Below are 19,849 nucleotides of genomic sequence, written 5' to 3' on the forward strand. Positions count from 1 at the left end.
GTGAACCAGCAAGTCCTCAATCCCACCCTGTGGTTATTTCTCCATTTCCAAATGCATAGTTCGAATAGACTTACTCAGCAACTGGCTGAGTCCCTTGGTTTCATAATCTACAGAATGAGGACCATCGGGGTAAGAAATAACAAGTAGAATCCATTAAAACTGCCTCTACCTACCACATCCCGACCAAATCAACTGTTAGCTTGTGCAGAAGGCAGAAAGCATGGAGAATGAATGACAATGTATTATCATAAACTTAATCATGTCATAACCATAATTACACCTGCTCTTCCAGACATGGTTTCATTGCTGGAACAAATCGACATATTCTTTGGTGACAGAAGCCCAGGTGCGCTGGGCCTTTTTGGATTTTCAAGGCATTTGGGCCTTCATTTGAGCCTTCATTTGGGTCCAATCCATCTAATGAGTAACCCAAAAGCTGCCAGGTTTTTGTGGGCTCAGAACAAGAGAAGGCTCTACATCTGGTTCAAATTCCTATGCAAAAGAACTCAACCACTCAGGCTGTATTACCCAACAAATCTAATGGTGCTTGAAGTGTCAACAGCAAATAGAGAAGCTGCATAGAGTTTCTGTCTGGCACCTGTCGGTGAAGCACAGCATATGCCTTTATGACTTGGGAGTAAAAAATGCCATCCTCTGTAGGCATTCTCCTTTTGACAAACAACTTACTATTGTGCCTCTGTGGAGACTTCCAAGTTACCATGAAATCTAAGTTGCTCCTCATAAATTAGGTGTTGCTTGATCCACTGAGACAAAAAGTTGGTCCTGCAGAGCAGTAGTCTATCATCTGGTAGATGGTATATATTAGTTCAGACTCAAGCAAGTCCTGGAGGTACAAGTAAGTTGCACGAGCAAGTGGCCCAGACACCCATCACCCTTATTACTGCTACATTATCTTCTCTCTCCCAGACCACACTCATCTCCTGGGGAGTTACCTATGACATTATCTGAAAAGGAACAAACTCAAGCTCAGTTTACAGTATGTAGGCACCACCCAAAATTTTCGAGGTGTACCACTCCAGCCTCACTCTGGATGCCCCTAGAAAAAAGTTGTGAAGAGAATTCTTCCATTAGGCAAAACTTTGATCAGTGCACCTGGTTGTTCGTTGTGCCTAAAAGAAGAGATGGCTAGAAGCACAAATCTACATTGATTCATGAGCTTAGCTAATGGTTTAGCTGGATGTTCAGGGACTCGGAAAAAAGTACAATTAGAAAAAATGGTGACAAGGAGATCTGGAGAAGAAATATATGGATTGTCCTTTCTGAATGGGCAGCATATGAAGATATTTGTGTTCCATGTGAATTTCAATCAAAGGGTGACCTCAGCACAGGAGTATCTTAATAATCAGATGGATAAGTTTAACTGTTCTGTAGAAGTCAGATAGCCAGCCTATTTTCCCAGCTACTTCTGTCATTGCCCAGTGTATTCATGAACAAAGTAGCTACTGACAAGGCTGGAGATTATGCATTGGCTAAGCAGCGTGGACTTCTACCAAGATTTATCAGCTACAGACACTGCTGAGTGTCATCCAAACTGTCAGAGCAGAGATCAGCAGTGAACCCCTAATATGGCACCATTCCCCAGAGGTATCAGCCAGCTTCTAGGTGGTATGACAGTTGCATTGGACTACTTGCATTAATGGAAAAGGCCTATTCTCACTGGAATAGACACTTACTCTGTTTATGGATTTACCATTCCTACTGCCAAAACCACTCTTGGTGTCTTCCCATTCATGATTTTCCACATAGCATTGCTTCTGACCAAGAGACTCGTTTTATGGACAATGAAGTGTGATAATAAGTTCATGTGATGAAGATCATGGAGGTCATCTGCATCACTGAAGTTTGTGATGATGAGAGCAAATACAGTTTCCAAATTGTCTTCTTCCAGGATTCCAGTTTGTCTTCGCAAGGTTATTTGCTCTTGTAGCTTGGAGTTTGTCCTTGATGGTTTTCCTTCATTCTCATATATTCCAGTTTATCCTCATGAGTTCCAGTTTGTCCCTGTTCTCTCTACTTCATGCCCACATTTTCTCCCTGGTTGCCAGCCCTGATGACTTCATACCTAACATCAGATGCAGAAGCAGCAGACTGCTTAACAAGATTCTATAGTAGGGGCAGCCCAGGTGGCTCAGTGGTTTAGCACCGCCTTCAGCCCAGGGCGTGATCCTGGAGACCAGGGATTGAGTCCCACCTCAGGCTCCCTGCGTGGAGCCTGCTTCTCCCTCTGCCTGTGTCTCTGTGCCTCTCATAAATAAATAAAATCTTAAAAAAAACCCCAAGATCCTATAGTAGCATAACGCTAAATTCCTATAGTAAATCCCTTCCTTTTATCACTCATAGTGGCTCTGCCTCTCTGACCAAACCCTGACTGATGTATGCAAGTTATATGAGTTACCCAAACAGGTTCCAGTGTTTCTGGTGTTACTAGTTAATTCAAATGAGTCAGGATTTGTCCTTTTTCCTTTGTTTTGTTGACTTTAAAAGGAAAATAAAAAGGTTGTACTTGTTAGTGGCAATCTTCCTTCATCTTTGTTCCTGTAACGTGCTCCTTCGGAAACTAATGTAGCATTTCAGGCTCTAATTAATATGGCAATGCATTTCAAAATGCTGAAACCAAAAGTAAACCTAAGAAGTGGGGTGTCCCTTTGACCTAAGACTTCATATAGGTCAGGCAATTCTATGTTTCTGTCCTCACTCAACCTGCCATTCTCTATGCTGTGCTGATTTAGAAAATATTTTTAAATTTGTAATGAATATGAAAATGACTACCAATATGAGCACAATGGACCCTACTTAATTATGGCTGGCAGAATATTCAATATACTCAATGCAAAATCAATCTGGTAAAAGATTTTCTGCATAAGTTCTGTCTTCCTCTTGAGCTCAGCTCAACTGTCCCTTGGAGATTGCAGTCAGCACGAGCAGCCATAGCAATTCCACACATCATTTGGTCAGATGTTTTCTTCTAACACTTTTTTTTTCATTTAAAAAGAAGACAAATAAAACCTTGAGGTCTCAGGGGATGGTGATGGCATTACAAACCCCTGCCAGGATGTGGGAGGGCCTCAGGGGATCTATCAGATCCCTGGCTCTAGAGGGATATAATGCAAGACTAGCTGAACCTCAACTATCCATCCACCTGCACTCTCAGGGCCGGCACATAGGTTGCTGGTTTCAATATTCCATCCAGTAGTTGTAGCTACCTAGTGTTTTACAGATGCCCCAAGGCAAGATCCAAGGAATGTTGGGAGCCTCTGCCCAGCCTTTCTCTCATTTTGCTCCCTGATCATAGTTCTTCTTCATATCCTCATGTTGCACTGGGCAGGCCAGGTATAGAATAATGAGTCTCCTCCCCAAAGATGTCCATTGCCCAATCCTCAGAAATTGTGAGTATGCTAGGTTACATAGCAAAGGGGAATTATGGTCAAAGATGGAATTAAGTTTGCTTAATTAATTAACCTTGAGATTGATTATCCATATGGGCCCAACGTAACCTCTTGGGTCCTTATATATGGAAAAGGGTGGCAGAAGAGAGGCAACCAGGAAGATGACAGCATGAGAATGACTTGGCCCAATATTGCTGAAAATGGAAGAAGAGAGCCATGAATCAAGGAATATAGATAGCTGCTAGGAGCTCAAAAGGCAAGAAAATGCCTGTAAAGGCAAGAAAATGGATTCTTTCTTGGCACTTCCCGAAGGAATGCAGGCCTGCCAACACCTCACTTTTAACCCAGTGAGACCCATTTTGGACTTTTGACATCTCAACGTTTAAGTGTAAATAATGATTTGCAATGTTTTAAGAACCACTAAGTTTGTGATAATTTGTTAAAGCAGCAATAGAAAAATGAATACACCAGACAACAGGCTTGTGTCAACATTAAACTGTTTCTGTCCTGACCAAATGGCTATTTTGGAGATCTCTTTTCTGGCTTTTTCTTTCTTCCTCTTTTCTGCTCTGTTTTGTACAAAGTTTGAGTTTTTAAAGCCTTTTCATTTCCTCTGTTAAATATGTTTGCTCAAACTAACTTAGATTTAAGCTCATAACTCTGCTTATGATTTATTTTTCATGCACCTTTATCTCCTTCTCAGCCATCTCTCCCTTTACTCAATCTCTCTGTGCTTTTATATGCCTATATTCATGCCTTGGTTCCCATGCCAAGATTCAACACATAGCACTGGTCCTACTCCTATATTAAAAATCACATTTCCTCAGTGCGGCTTGCTTACTTAATGTTAGAAAAGCAAGTTGATTAAACTAATTCATAGTAAGTCCCTTTCCTTGAGCTATCTGAGGAGTGCTTACCTCCAAGGAAGAAAGAAATGGGATGTGTGTGTATGGAGGGGAAGGATGGCATTAGGATGTAAAGGTTATTCTTTTTAATCCACCAACATTGTATGACTGCTGAAACAGATTATTTGTCTGATTCCAGAATGATCTCTTTACCTTTGTACCCTCTCCAAAACTCTCTCAGACCAGAGGAATTATTTCCTATAGTCTCATAGACTTCCCAAACTCTTCATTTATTATCCTTCAAATTATTCTCTCTCCTTGTCTTTATATGATACCTAGACTGAAATACCACCTATATTTATTCATACATTTATTCACTGAACAAAAGTTGTTGAAGATTTGCACCATGCCAAACATTGTTAGTAATTAGCCAGTCTTAAATATCTCAAATGAGTAGGTATTTTTCTTGGGGACAAAGGGTGAGGGAAATCATTTTAAGCAAAAGCAGCTATATGGGGAAAACTACATTGGCATGGAAATAAATTCAATGATTAAGGAACTTAAAATTTTGTTGGTATGAATAGGGAATGTGTGTGTGTGTGTGTGTGTGTGTGTGTGTGTGTAAGGCGATGGCAAAAGATGAAGCTGGAGAAGTATAAAAAGGGCATCATTGAAAGCCAGACCAAAGTGTTTGTTCCTCGCCCTAAAAGAAATGATAAACTCAAACAGTATTTTTTTTAAACTCAAACAGTATTAAGCAAAGGAATAACATGGTTAAATTTGCAAGTAAGAAAAGTTAGTCTGGCTACAGCGTGGATGATAAATAAGAGGGGGGAATAGTACAAGCAAGAAAATATCAAGTCCAGAAGTAAGGTAGTAGCAGTAGTGATGAAAAGGAAAAAATAGGTTGGAGAGATTGTCTAGAAGTTGATTAATGATTAGATGTGGAAGGATTAATAAAACAGAGAATCTAAGACGTCTGCTGAGTGATGAATATGATTAAATTATTTACGAATATTTACTGAGCACTTATTATGTGCCAAACATAGAACTGCAAATATAAAGGAAGATGTAAGCCTAGCCAATATGGAACTTATCATCCAATAGAGGAGAAAAATAAACAGAAAATTTCAGTAAAATATGCCATATACTATGCTAAAAATGTGCATAAATGTAATGGGAATTCTGAAGGGGGGCACATAGCCTAGCCTGGAGTCTCTTTTTTTTTAATGTTTATTTATTTATGATAGAGAGAGAAAGAGAAAGGCAGAGACACAGGCAGAGAGAGAAGCAGGCTCCATGCATCGGGAGCCCGACGTGGAATTCGATCCCGGGTCTCCAGGATCGCGCCCTGAGCCAAAGGCAGGCGCTAAACCGCTGCGCCACCCAGGGATCCCCTAGCCTGGAGTCTCGTAGAGGGAATTGTTGCTGAAAGTATATTGTAATTTTCTAGAGGAATAAAGGTAAAAGAAAAATATGGTAGGTCTAAGTCAGCATAGTATTTACAGAGAATGATGTATAGTTTAATAAGAGTAGACTGTACAGAAGTGAGAAATGGTAGGAAAAAATGCTTAAGAATCACATAGGAACCAAGTCATGACGAACCTTGTAAGTCATGGTAAGAATTGACCTTTAATCTGTAGATGCTGAGTATCCATTGAGAATTTTAAATATGGAGATCTAATGGTCAATTTGTTTTAGAAAGATTATCCTGAGCACTAAAAGTGAGAATAGCTATTCAGAGGCAGCTGCAGGAGTCCATACAAAAGATATTGGCAGAGAAGGAAGATAATGTATGGCAGAGAATAGTTTGGATAGAGATAAAAAGCCTTGAAAAATGTTTAATAGGTAAAATCAGGAGTTTATAGTGATTGATGAAGGCTAGAGAAGGGAGGAGCAGTGAAGAAGAGAAAGGAGTGTAGAATTATTGTCATGTCACATTATTAGGTGCCTAGATAGGTGATACAATTTACTGAAATGAGTAGTGAATTATGAGTTCAGCTAGGGTCACAGTTGGACTAAGATACTGGAGATATACAACAGGAAGTTATAAACTTGATCTGGAGCTCAGGAAAGGGGTCTGAGTGGAATATCTTATTTCAGATGTCATTGCCAGCCAAGTTGTAGTTGAAACCATGGGATATGATGATATGATTTAAAAAAAAGCATTTAAAAAGAGAAAAACAGTGGGCCAAAGAGGGACACTTGAATCTCACCAATGTTTAAGGAAGAAGAAAAGAAACTAGTGAAGAATATTGAAAAAGAGTGGACAGAGAGACAGAGGGGAAAAAAAGACCTTGTATCATGGAAGCCCAGGAAATAAAGTATTTAAAAAGAAAGAGGGAATGGAAAATCAATTTCAAATATAGCAGAGATCCAAAGAGTTAGAAATAGTTATCTGTTGTATTTTTCAACTTGAAGATCACTGGCCACCTTGGTAAAAAGACTTGGTGGTAGTGAGAACAGAAGATGAATTACATTGCAATGCAATTTCCATGACAAATGAAGTGTAGAAAGCAAGTATAGAATATTCTTCCAAGAAGCATGGCTTTAAAAGGAAAGGGGAAACAGGTGACTATTACAAGGAAATGTAAGCTCATGAGAATTTTTGTTTGTTTTTCAAACAGAATTATTTGAATATAGGTGCATATGTGTGTAGACAATAAGATAGATGAGTGGTAGACAGATAGGGGATAGAAAGATAGACTGCGGGGAAATTAGAAAGAGGGAACATGAAGACATAGAATAAAGAGTAGCTAACTGGTCCCAGAAGAGGAGCTAATTCACAGTAGAACCAAGAAACAGGATAATTGAATGGACTTGAATGGGAGAAAAAAAATACATCTTCCACTGAAAATAGAAAGAAGAAGAAAGATTGGGTATAGGTGAAATGTAATATAGGTGGAAGAACAGTGGGTAAAGTCATGTCTCACGACTATAACTCCTGATGAACATTATCTGCTAGTGGCTGAGTAAGGGACTTACAGAGACTAGGAAGATTTTGGGAGAATCACTGAAAGAAATGACAAGAAAAATGATGGCCAAGAAGTATCAAGGACCCACCTGAGATTAGGGGCTATGAATTTGCCTCAAGATTTTCTCTGGTGGCACAGACAGGCTCTAGGGCAAAAGCAGATAAGCAGATTATGGGATCATTTCAGATGGTATTTAGCCAAGAACATTCAATGAAAGAAGAATGCAGTAAGTGGTGGTGCCTCTCACTTAGAGAGGAGATACATTTTCTTTGACTTGCTCTTTCTCCTAGGAGATAACTTAGGGTAGTGGAAAAAACAACAGATTGAGGTGTCAGAGACCAGAGTTCTAGACATAGTATGCATTATCTCTAAGACCTTGGATAAATCCTTTTCCCTTTCTGGTCCTCAGTTTCTCCATCCAGCCATGATAAGTTTGGATAGTCCTTTCCAGTTATGACATGCTATGACTCTGTGAAGCATATCGTGATTTCCAGAGTTCACATCCAGAAAGTCTGGTAGAATCCAAATATGTGCGGACATATTGTGCTGCCAAATTCACACTGCAGTTTGTCCAAATCCTCTCCTGTCTTCACTGATCCAGACCACACTTAATTTCTTAAATCTTTGAGTGCAAAGACACAGACACAGGTCGCTAAAAGCAACATTCGAAGCACCTAAGGTATTTCTAGCTAGCATCAATCACATGGCTCAAGTCTCACCATGCTTGACATATTCAGAAAGGTAAGAGCACATACTCTCTACTCAGGAGCAAAGGTCAAATATACCCTTCTCCTTATAAATGTCAATACATTTGTGCTGCCTCCAGGCCTCTTAGTCCTATGCTTTCACAGATATTAAATTCATTCCAAAATTTAAAGTTAGAATGATAATACTCTCAATATTTAGGCCATAAGAAACAGAATGCTTTTCAGAATTTCTGGCCCCCATGGAATATGTTAAGGCACCTCAAATTTAATTGGCTTGAAATTCTAAACCAAGAGGATGAGCATTATGTTTGAGGTCACATTTTTCTTAAATCACATAAGCCCTGTAACAGATTTGACATATGAAATTCATCTTCCTCAAATGGTTAAAGGACTAGATGTTTTCTTCCACCTCTGAAGAGCTGAGGTAAAATTCTGAATGCAAGACTACTACTAGAGCAAGGCTTATGATCTGGATTGAATTTCAGAATGTATGGATCTTGGATGAAGTATCTGACTGGACTTTTTCAGTGTTCTGCCACATAGGCTGGTGTTCTATAATCTTCCACAGCCCAGGACCTACATCTGCTCCAAGCCACATCTCTGTCTGGTGCACACATTCATTCATCTATTTACTTTTTAAAAAATATTTTCTTTATTCATGGCAGACACACACACACACACACACACACACACACACACACAGAGGCAAAGACACAGGCAGAGGGAGAAGCAGGCTCCATGCAGGGACCCCAATGTGGGATTCAATCCCAGGGCCCCAGGATCATGCCCTGGGCCAAAGGCAGGCACTAAACCGCTGAGCCACCCAGGGATCCCCTTCACTCATCTATTTAGTCAGCCAATATTATTATTAGTATGAGTGTATAACATCATATTATGACTGCCTACCATGTGCTAGGTATGGTGCTCAGGTGTTGAAAATGCAGAAATAATAAGATACAGTACTTGCATTGAAGGAGCACACAGGCTAGTGGTAAAAAGAGGCACAGAAATATGCCTTTATATTAAGAGAGAAAATCAATCATAAGCATATACAGTTAAGACTCTGATCTGGGTTTGAACCAGAGCTCAGCTATTTTTAGCTGTCTGACCTTGGGCAAGTTACATGTCTTCTCTTAGTCTTAAATTCTACCATACATTTTCAAAAAGGACAATGTCAGGATTTACTTCAGAGGGTTGTAGTCAGGATTAGAGGTTGACATATAATAAATGCTTAATAGAGGTTACAGACAAGATGGTGCTGCTGGTGCAAGTCTCTCCACTCATCAAGCTCAACCATGACCCTGTCCTATTCCTCAGTGTGGCCTATGGAGTCAAGCGCTACAGTTACCTGAGACCTCAGGCAAAAGATGAAAGGAGGAGAGCAGCTGAGGAGAAAAAGAAGCAGGATGAGCAGAAATGGATTGAGAGAGAATTGTCAGAAGCCCAGGATGACAGCTTACTAAAGTGAGACAGTCTTTCTCTGGAATGGTGTGGATGAATAAAGCTTTCTGTGTTATGTAATGAAAAAAATGCTTAATAAATGGCAGCTATTGCTATTCTTATTGACAGTAATAGTGGTAACAATAATAACAACATGGATTTTTCCTGTAGGTGTAACTGATGGAAGCCTCTATCCTCATTTGGATGGTGCCCTGAGAAATAAGTTTTCTGATAAAGATAGGAAGGTAAAGGTAATTCCAGAGGATTAGAGATATATGAAAAGACACAGAGATACATGGAAAATCTTAGCATACTGTGTGAGAGTTAATAATTAAGCTGTAGAAGACCTGAAAGGAATAGAAAAATCTGAATCTAGAAAAGTTGCCTCACAAATGTGGGGTAATTTGCTTTCTATTATTTAGCAATAAGAAGATCAAGTGGGGGATCCCTGGGTGGCGCAGCGGTTTGGCGCCTGCCTTTGGCCCAGGGCACGATCCTGGAGACCCGGGATCGAATCCCACGTCGAGCTCCCAGTGCATGGAGCCTGCTTCTCCCTCTGCCTGTGTCTCTGCCTCTCTCTCTCTCTCTGTGTGTGACTATCATAAATAAATAAAAATTTATAAAAAAAAAAGAAGATCAAGTAGATGTGAAATTCAAATGTTAATCAAAACTTCAGAGAGGTGCACCTGGGTGGCTCAGTCAGTTTAACATCTGACTCTTAATTTCGGCTCAGGTAATGATCTCAGGGTCAAGGGATTGAGATGGCATTGGGCTTTGTGCTCAACAGGAAGTCTGCTTGAGATGCTTTCTCTCCTCTTTCTGCCCCTACCTCTCTCTCTCCCCCTCTAAGGTAAATAAATACATCTTAAAAAAAAAAACTTCAGATAAAATAAGATTTCTTCCAGCCAAGATGGAGTAACAAGAACCAGATTTACATGCTTTCATGAAACAACCAAAACAAAACAAAAAAGCAGGCAAATATATTTTTAAATGATATTCAAAAATAATGGAAACATCAGACAATGAAGGACAGTGAAAGATATGGAAAACAAACAGGATGATCTCTATAGTAACCCAAGCTGACTGGAAAATTTTCCAGAATTCCAGAGAAGAAAGAGCTATATATAGAGAAAATCCTAAAGATCTGCAGAGGTCCCCTCTCAAGTATTTAGCAACATATTGATCAGTGCATGTCTGTGAAGAAAATATCAAAGGCTAAGGAGGCAGCTCAGGCTGCCATAACAAATTACCATGGACTAGGTGGCTTAAACAACAGAAATTTATTTATCACAGAACTGGAGGCTAGAATTCCCAGATGAAGGTCTGACAGGGTTGGTTTTTGGTGAGGGTTCACTTTCTGGCTTGCAAAAGGAAAAAAAGTCAGCAGGGCATGAGTTATATGTGTGAAACCATCAAGTATGTGAACATATACATAAGGGAGGTCCCACAAGAGGAGTGAAAACAGGGCAAAAGTGTATTTGAAGAAATAATGGCTGAGAACTTCCTAAATTTGATGGAAAACATTCGTCTACACATTTACAAATTCAATGAACTCCAAATACAAATTTTAAAAGATATAGTCAACTTTTTGAAAGATGAAGAATCTTGAAAGCAGAGACAAGTGACCCAATCACATAAGTGATCTGTAACAAAATTAAACAATACTTCTGGGGATCCCTGGGTGGCGCAGCGGTTTGGCGCCTGCCTTTGGCCCAGGGCGCGATCCTGGAGACCCGGGATCGAATCCCACGTCGAGCTCCCAGTGCATGGAGCCTGCTTCTCCCTCTGCCTGTGTCTCTGCCTCTCTCTCTCTCTCTCTCTCTCTCTCTCTCACTGTGTGTGTGTGTGTGTGTGTGACTATCATAAATAAATTTAAAAAAAATTAAAAAGAAAATAAATAAACAATACTTCTCATCAGAAACCATGGAGGCCAGAAATATGTGAGAGGATACATTCAAAGTGCTGAAAGAAATGATCATCAACCAGGAATTCTATATCTTGCAAAACTGTCCTTCACTAAATAATTTGAATCCACACAAAAAAAGAGAACTAGAGAAAGATTCTACATAATTATAAAAATAGTAAATGTGTATTTTTATTTTAATAATTTTTATCCTAGTTGATTTAGAAGACTACATAAATCAGTAAATCAAATGTATGTTGATGGGCATATATTGTATAAAGATGAAATGTGAATGACGAGAATAATATAAAGGGGAGGATAGACCTATTTTGGAGAAAAACTTTTGTGTACTCTTTAAGTGAAGTTGCTATTAAATACAATTAGATTGGTTTTTTAAAAGACTTTATTTATTCATGAGAGACACACAGAGAGAGAGAGAGAGGCAGAGACATAGGCAGAGGGAGAAGCAGGCTCCATGCAGGGAGCCTGATGTGGGACTCAATCCCAGGACTCCAGGATCACACCCTGGACTGAAGGCAGGCGCTAAACTACTGAGCCACCCAGGCATCCCTAATTAGATTGTTTAAGATGTTAATTGTAGCAGTGCGTCGCTGGCTCAATTGGTAGAACATCTGGCTCTTGACCTCTTCGAGCCCATATTGAGTGTAGAGATCACTTAAGTAAATAAAAATTTTAAAAAGATGTTAATTGCAATCTCAGTGCAATTGCTAAAAACAATCTTCAAAAATACATTAAGAGAAACAAGAATGTAATTTTAAAATGATATATTAGAAAATTTCTAAGGAAAAAGAATGAATTAATGAAAGAATAAAGTCATAAATTGTTTAGAAAACAAGTACCAACATAGCAGTAATTCACACATTGTAAATATGTGCAATTTATTATATTTTCATAATACATCAGTAAAACAGTAAAAAGAAAAAGGAAGATAAAGGAAAGCATTATACAATATATAGTATTGTATGATGCTGAGTGAATGTAGGAGAATTAAAAAAACACCAATTTTCTGGTTAAAATAACTATAAAGATGTGTATATCAATTGAGAGACAATGCATGAAATGTAAAGTGGATCTGTGAAAGGGAATGGATAAGTAAAATTTTCCTCTTTTCTCAAGATTTTATATAATGTTGATGTTATAGTGCCATTTATAATAAGGAAGATTAAATGTTTTTTTTTAAATAGATTAAATAACAAAGGCATTAAAAACTATAGTTGATGGCTTGGGGCATTCCATTGAAATCCTTCTACTGAAGTTTTTTTAAGAAAAGCTAATCTGTTTCTGGGGCAGCAAAATCCACTTGATATTCACAGGAATAGGAAAGATCTCTGTGTGTAGCATCTTTTTTAGGATAGGGAAAAGAAGCATTAAAACCCAGGTTTTCAAAAAGGTTGTCTGAAAATAATCTTGCACTCAGGCTTAATGGAGAAGGACCAGAACTGCTAACCACTTCTAGCCGAGAAAGGAGCATTTTGGGACTTGTGGCAATGGTAACCTGGCTACTGAACACAGACTCTGAGCACTCTGGGTCTGGAATGGATAGAAAACCTTGGAGGTTTTTGAGCAAACACACACTCCAAGCCCATACCTGTCTGATAAAGTTTGGCTGCTGGTGGTAATATCAAAAAATCTCTTTCTTTTCTGGCTTGTTCCACCGTAAAATATGAAGAGTATCTCACAGGGATACCTGTGCCAAAATAGGAATGAATGTTCAAAGAGACCCTGTATTCGGCACTCCGTTCGCTAATCCATGCATCAGAGTTCAGTTCTCTCATCCCCAGGGCTGTTTGGAAAGGTTTTATCCTCTCCCCAAACAATTTCAGCAATGGTTGTTTTTTTTTCGATCACTAATTTAAAAACATACAGCTTCCCCCAAACCATGTGATTATTCTTCAATACAAAGGGGTGTGTTTTTTGCCTCTCAAGAGAGAAAACAATAATGATTTAGGATATATGTTTATGAAATAAGCAGTGGCAAGCCACATGTATTTAAAATGGGTCTTCAGAAGCAGAAGAGTGAAAAAATGCAGTTGGAAGTGAAAGCAAATATTCTAGAATCTTAGCTTGCTTTCTTAGCCTCGAGTGCTGGGCAATCAACAGCTGGATTTTCAAAACTCAGATCCACAGGACTCGGAGGCAGAAAGGACTGAAGATATCATCTACCCAAATGATTTTTGAACTTTTAGAGCCATATAAATGCTTGTTAACATGAAAGATTTCTTGGAACCTCACTACTATCTAAAACAAAGGAAAGTGATTCCTTTTTGTAACAGAGGTAGGAAGCTTCAGAGTCCTTCTTCTGATCCTTGCTTCACAGCCTCTGCCCATTGACTCCTAAAAGGGCTCTGCAAGGTAGTTTCTTTATTTGTGGAAAATGAGCCCCACGGGGAGAAAGAGCTTTACCCAACATCTCTAGGTTAGTCAGTGGCAGAGTTGTGGCTAGAACCATGGTCTGTAAGCCCACAGTGTTGTGCTATACCATATTTCTGAAAAACCTACAAACTTTGAAGAAAGCAACCATAAATTTATTTTCACTCATGCCAAGTTTACTTGAGTGGGGAGGTGGGTTCTGTGCGACTGGTCTCATTTCTAAATTGTAGGGTTTTGTCTCACTTCCCTTGCTCATCTTTTTTTTTTTAATTTTTTTTATTTATGATAGTCACAGAGAGAGAAGAGAGAGAGAGAGAGAGGCAGAGACACAGGCAGAGGGAGAAGCAGGCTCCATGCACCGGGAGCCCGACGTGGGATTCGATCCCGGGTCTCCAGGATCACGCCCTGGGCCAAAGGCAGGCGCCAAACCGCTGCGCCACACAGGGATCCCCCCCTTGCTCATCTTTTACTTCGGTTTCTTAACTTGCATGAGTGGAAGCCAGGGATTGGAACAGTGACATGATTTCAGAGAACTGTACATCCTAGTTTCAAAGCTTTCCAGAGCAGCAAAAGATTTATCATTGTGAAGTTGGCACTTAATTTGATGATAAAAGGTCTACCAGGATGGCGCCTGGTACTTAGTAAATGTTAAATAAATGTTAATGCCCTTTCTTTCTCCTCTTCACTTGACAAATGATAGATTGGAAGCCATGCTCCCAAGTGCCAGGATAAGGAAAACACTGGCAAAAGAATACGATTCTGATAGTGTAGCTGAACACCTTAACTGGGTTCCTCAGGAACAGGGGAGATCTTGAACATTTTATTTAAAGACATACAAGGAAAGGTCCTCATGTTTTTCTCTTCCTATCTGGTGTCTAAGCAGCCATCTCTTCCGGCAAATACTCTGTGATATGTACTCCAGATCAGAAAACAAAAGATATGAGTTAGTCCTGCTTAAGTGCATCGTTGTGCTAATGAAATTAATCAGTCGCAATGACAGCCTTAGAGCAGCAGGGAAGCTTATAAAATGGTAGCAGTTAAGAAGTGGCTGCTGGAGAGAGAAGCAGAATGCAATCAAGGATGAAATAAAGCAAAACAAGATTGGGTTTAAAAAAAACTCTCAGCAATCAAGTATCAATAGGGCCTCGGAATAAAGGGAGAAGAGGGTTATTATTTGAAGTCTAATGAAGAAAAGGCTTGCAGAGATTGTGATCCCTTTCCTGTTTTATTGTTTCTTTTTCACAATAGTTCCAATTTCAATAAATCTAACAGAGAGAAAACATTCTCAGTAATTGTACAAATATGTACAAAAATATACAAATATGTGGACTTAGTATAATTTTGTAAACCAGTATGTAGGAAAAAGGGGACTGAAGTGCAGGACCCCGGGTTCAGCTCTGCCAGTTGTCTGTCTTCCAATAAGCAAGTCCCTTACCTATTTTAAGTCTGAGATTCTCCATCTAGAAGATGATAGGGTAAACCCGATACTCTAAGGTAGATCCTTCTAGTTCTAACATTTCAAAATCCTGTGGCTCTTGGGAGAAGTTCTATTACAAAAATAATTTGGAGTGTGTCATAGATACTCATTGTAAGGTGGACTACTGGAGTCCTAAGTACTAAAGCTCAATTTTCTTGATGATGTTATGGAATCTTCATACATCTGAGATAAAAAGATGTTGTGAAGCAAATGGATAAATAGCTTTCTAAATGGGTTTGCTTTGAATACTATTTATATTTTTTTTTCATCACTAGACCTCAGCCACTATCTCTAGAGATAGTACTTCCAACATTTTCCAAATCCATAGCTAATAGACCTCACTGCAAGGAAGCGTTGTGTGATGATTATCATAAATTTTCTCTTCTGCAATTTTTTTCATTCTCGTTTCCTCAACTACAACCTCTCCCTGCCACGTACCAATAGAAGGATGGTTGGTTTTTCTTTTTTAAGCTGGTGTTTAGTAGCCTAAGGGAAAATATTAGAAAATCTAGACAATTTCTTTTAAGATTAAACAGGTAGAAAAAGGTCATAGCAAGTAATAGAACTTTCTCTGAGCCCTGTGAACCTGGAAAATCGCTGTTTGGATTCACTCACTATAAATCCAAGTAAAGAAATGTGGTCCCTGGAGTGAGAAAGAGGTTCTTACATCCATAGGCATGCCTAAGTGATCAAGTGTATGGTCCCAGGTCAAGTTAGGGTCCCTAAAGGTGATTACCTCCTATGGTGCTGCAGTGGATATTTGGAAGTTGGGTTTAGAGAAAATTTACGTGAGAACTCTTTAATAAATTTCATTTGAGGGCAACCCTGGTGGTGCAGCAGTCTGGCGCTGCCTGCAGCCCGGGGTGTGATCCTGGAGACCCGGGATCGAGTCCCACGTCGGGCTCCCTGCATGGAGCCTGCTTCTCCCTCTGCCTGTGTCTCTGCCTCTCTCTCTCTGTGTGTGTCTCTATGAATAAATAAATAAATAAAATCTTTTAAAAATTTTCATTTGAGGAAGCTCAGAATTGGAAACTTCTCCATTATTTACCAGAAAAATCAAAGAAATGAAATGGTGCTTCTAGCACCATATGAACTACTTCTTAAAGTGGTTGTGGGGAAAAAAAGTGGTCGTGGAAGCTTGTGTAGCTTGGAGCTTGTGTATCTTTAGCGGCAGAACCAGCATGACTTACAGTGAATGCAGTGTGAGCAATGAGGAAAAGAGAGATATCAAGGATGACACTTAGGTTTCAGATTTAAGCAAATGGTATCATTTCCTGATGGCGAAATCTATCATGAGATAAGGAATTCTAAGGGAGAATAAGGGAATGATGTGGTAAGATCTGAGGCCTGGGAATGAGAAGAAAATTAAATCAATAGTTAAGCACATTAAAACTAGAAAATGATAAAATGAAAAATTGGAGACATTAAGGGAGAGAATTAATAAAATGACTCCACAGAAGGAGAGGAAACAGATCAAATTAACTTGTTTTTTGGCCTTGGTCTTGATCTTTTTCACAAAACCTGAAGAGTTTACAATGTGAGTCGTGTCTGCCCAAGTTAGTAGTTGTAAGGGCTGCACAAACACTTAATCATATTAAATATTCCTGGAGGAGTTTCCCCTTTTGCAAATAGGATACAGTAATGTAGACCTGATCCTATTTTATCAAGGAAGCATCCTGATGAAATCACTGTATCCTGCTAATCAGAATCTTCTACTAGTGCCTACTTCCTGAGGATTGAGGTGGAACTCTTTAGCCTGTCAGCAGGATCTTCACCATCAAAACCCAACCTACCTCACCTCCTCCTGCCATTCCTTTCTTCTGTCTATATTCTAGCTCCATGGAATTTTCCTCAATTCATTAAAATGATGTTTTTTTATGACTAAATGACTTTGCATATACTATTTCCTATCCCCGAAATGTTCTTTATTTTTTTTGTTGTTGCTATAAATAAAGTCCTTGATTTCCTTTTAGATTAAAAAAAATGTCATCTCTTCCAGGAAGGTCTACAAGACTTCCCATTCAGATAAGATTTGGTTGTTTGGACCACTAGAATCCCACTGCCTTCTGCAAATCATTCTATTAGAGCACTGGTCACAAAATTGTAATTTGGAATTTTCTCTTATGTGTCAGTTTCTCTTATATACTGTGACCTCATCAAGGGACCAAATAATCATCTTTTTAAGAAAGATTTTATTTAATTATTTATGAGAGAAAGAGAGAGAGTGCACACACAAGCAGGAGGAAGGGTAGAGGGAGTGGGAGAAGCAGACTCCCTGCTGAGCAGGAAGCCCGATATAGGGCTTGATCCCAGGACCCCGGGATCATGACCTGAGCCGAAGGCAGCCACCCAACCTACTGAGTCACCCCAGGTGCCCTCCAAATAATCATCTTTATAACTATATTACCTAGAGAATAAAACCTAATCTTTGTTAAATTTTCAATTCTTATCTTCTTCTTGTAAGTCATAAATTTTGTGAGAAGAAAGGTTACTTCCTATCTATTCATTGTTGTATTTCTAGTGCCCAGCACAGAAATTATGAGCTAATGGTATGGTAGTTTCAGAGTTTAGGAGATGATATTGGGCACACATAATTAACAGTATTTAGAGGTGAGAAATAAATGAAGGAGGAGAAAAAAAAAAAAAATAAAAAAATAAATGAAGGAGGAGAGATCAAGGCATGACATGGGCTCTTGAATACATGGTGGTTTGATTTGCTGAGATTGTATTCACTGGAAGAAGATTGAGGGTGACAGGACAAAGACATGTGTTTTCTTCATTTAACACATTAATTATTTTAGTAGGCATCAGATACCATTTTAAGTGCTTTAGAAATATTAATTCATTTAATCACCATGACAATCCTCTGTGGTAGGTGCTTGTATAATCTCTTTTAAACAGAATTGAAGCAGATAAGTCCAGAAATACTCCCGAGGCCATCCAGATGTATGAAGAAATGTATGAAGCAATGTAGATAAGCTTCAAATTCAGTGAATTCATCTGTAGAATCCATGCTCTTAATCACTTTACATGCTACTGAATTCAGTTTTGGATTTAAATTCTGGATTAGTTCAGTTTTAGACACATTGTATCTGAGATACCCACAAGGAAATCCACTAGCTGTTACATAATCATATGTTTTATCATAATAATTCTTGATAGGGAAGGCTTGTGGTTCAGTGTCTGTATGAAGTGGGACTTAAAGAATTATTGTTTAATAGCCAAAACTAATTTATTCATTTTTTAAAAAGATTTTAGAGTACATTCCAGTATAAATCTATAGCAATCCTTATTTATATCCTCTTTGCTCTCTAATTAACTAACCTTACACCATGAAGCCCCTAAGACTCTACTCTCTGACAGTCCCCTGTGGGGATAACAGTTTTCCCTTCCCCAACTTTGTCAGCTTTCTTCCTTCTTTCTCTTCTCTGCCCCTCAAAATTTTCTGAAGTATATAAACAGCCTTTTCTTCACCAAGAAATAATTATTTCTTTCTAGGATGCTGAGAGAAATGGAGAAATTAGATGACAATTATAAGATTCTCTTTGAAGATCTGGTGACTAAGTCTGTAAACACTCCCAATGTGAAAATTTTTTCCTTATGTCACATAAAGATCTGGGAGAAAGAATTCTGCATTATTCACTATAAGAACTATTTGTATATATGTGAATGTGATCAGTGAGAGAGTTTGTGCGTGCGGAAGAAAAGTGAGCCAAGGATGAATCTCTGACAAATTAGTTTAATCAGCCAGTAAACACTCTAAAAAGTAGACCATAAAGAAGCAGTCTGAGAATTTAAAGTAGGAGAACCAAAAGACTTGGTATTTTAGAAATCAAGGAAGTAGAATTTCAAAAAGGAGTAAAGTGGTCAACAGCCTTGAATTACAGAAAGATCTAGTAAAATAAGGTCTCAAAAATGTCTTTGAATTTTACAATATAAATTTCACTGGAGATCTTGCATTATATACAGTATGTTCAGTGGAGTGGTGAGCTCCAAATTATAGTGGGCTGATAAATATCTAGAAAATGTAGAGGTCAAAAGAGTAGGTAGTGTTATTTGGATAAAGAAATGATCATTGGGAAAAAAAAAAAAGAAATGATCATTGGGGATCCCTGGGTGGCTCAGTGGTTTAGAAATGATCATTATTGGGGGATCCCTGGGTGGCGCAGCAGTTTGGCGCCTGCCTTTGGCCCAGGGCGCGATCCTGGAGGCCCAGGGCGCGATCCTGGAGACCCAGGATCGAATCCCACGTCGGGCTCCTGGTGCATGGAGCCTGCTTCTCCCTCTGCCTGTGTCTCTGCCTCTCTCTCTCTCTGTGACTATCATAAATAAATAAAAAAATTTAAAAAAAAAAAAAGAAATGATCATTATTAAAATCTTTCTTACCTCTTAAAAAATTCAAATGCATGATCCATTTTATTTATCTCTAAACTTTTATTATTATTTTCAAATATTTTATTCATTTATTTGAGAGAGACAAAGAGAGCACAAATGAGGGGGAAGGGCAGAGGGAGAGGGGGAACGGTAGAGGGAGAGGGAGAAGACTCCCCACTGAGCAGGGAGCCTGACACAGAGCTAGATCCTAGGAACCTGGGATCATGACCTGAGCCAAAGGAAGATGCTTAACTGACTGGCCTACTCAGGCACCCCAAACTTTTATTGTTTTTATTATTGAGCTCTCGTAATCAAAATAAACAACTGAAG

General features: G+C 38.9%; 1 protein-coding gene across 1 annotated transcript; it reads left to right on the forward strand.

Annotated features, from left to right (window-relative positions):
* Positions 1-9,186: 9,186 nt before the first annotated feature.
* On the forward strand, positions 9,187-9,402 carry LOC140628241 (ATP synthase subunit e, mitochondrial-like). Its single transcript, XM_072817399.1, has one exon. The coding sequence runs from the start codon at positions 9,187-9,189 to the stop codon at positions 9,400-9,402; it is 216 nt and encodes a 71-aa protein (XP_072673500.1).
* The last annotated feature ends 10,447 nt before the right edge of the window (positions 9,403-19,849 follow it).

Source organism: Canis lupus, chromosome X (assembly GCF_048164855.1).
Source record: "Canis lupus baileyi chromosome X, mCanLup2.hap1, whole genome shotgun sequence".
Lineage (NCBI taxonomy): Eukaryota > Metazoa > Chordata > Mammalia > Carnivora > Canidae > Canis > Canis lupus.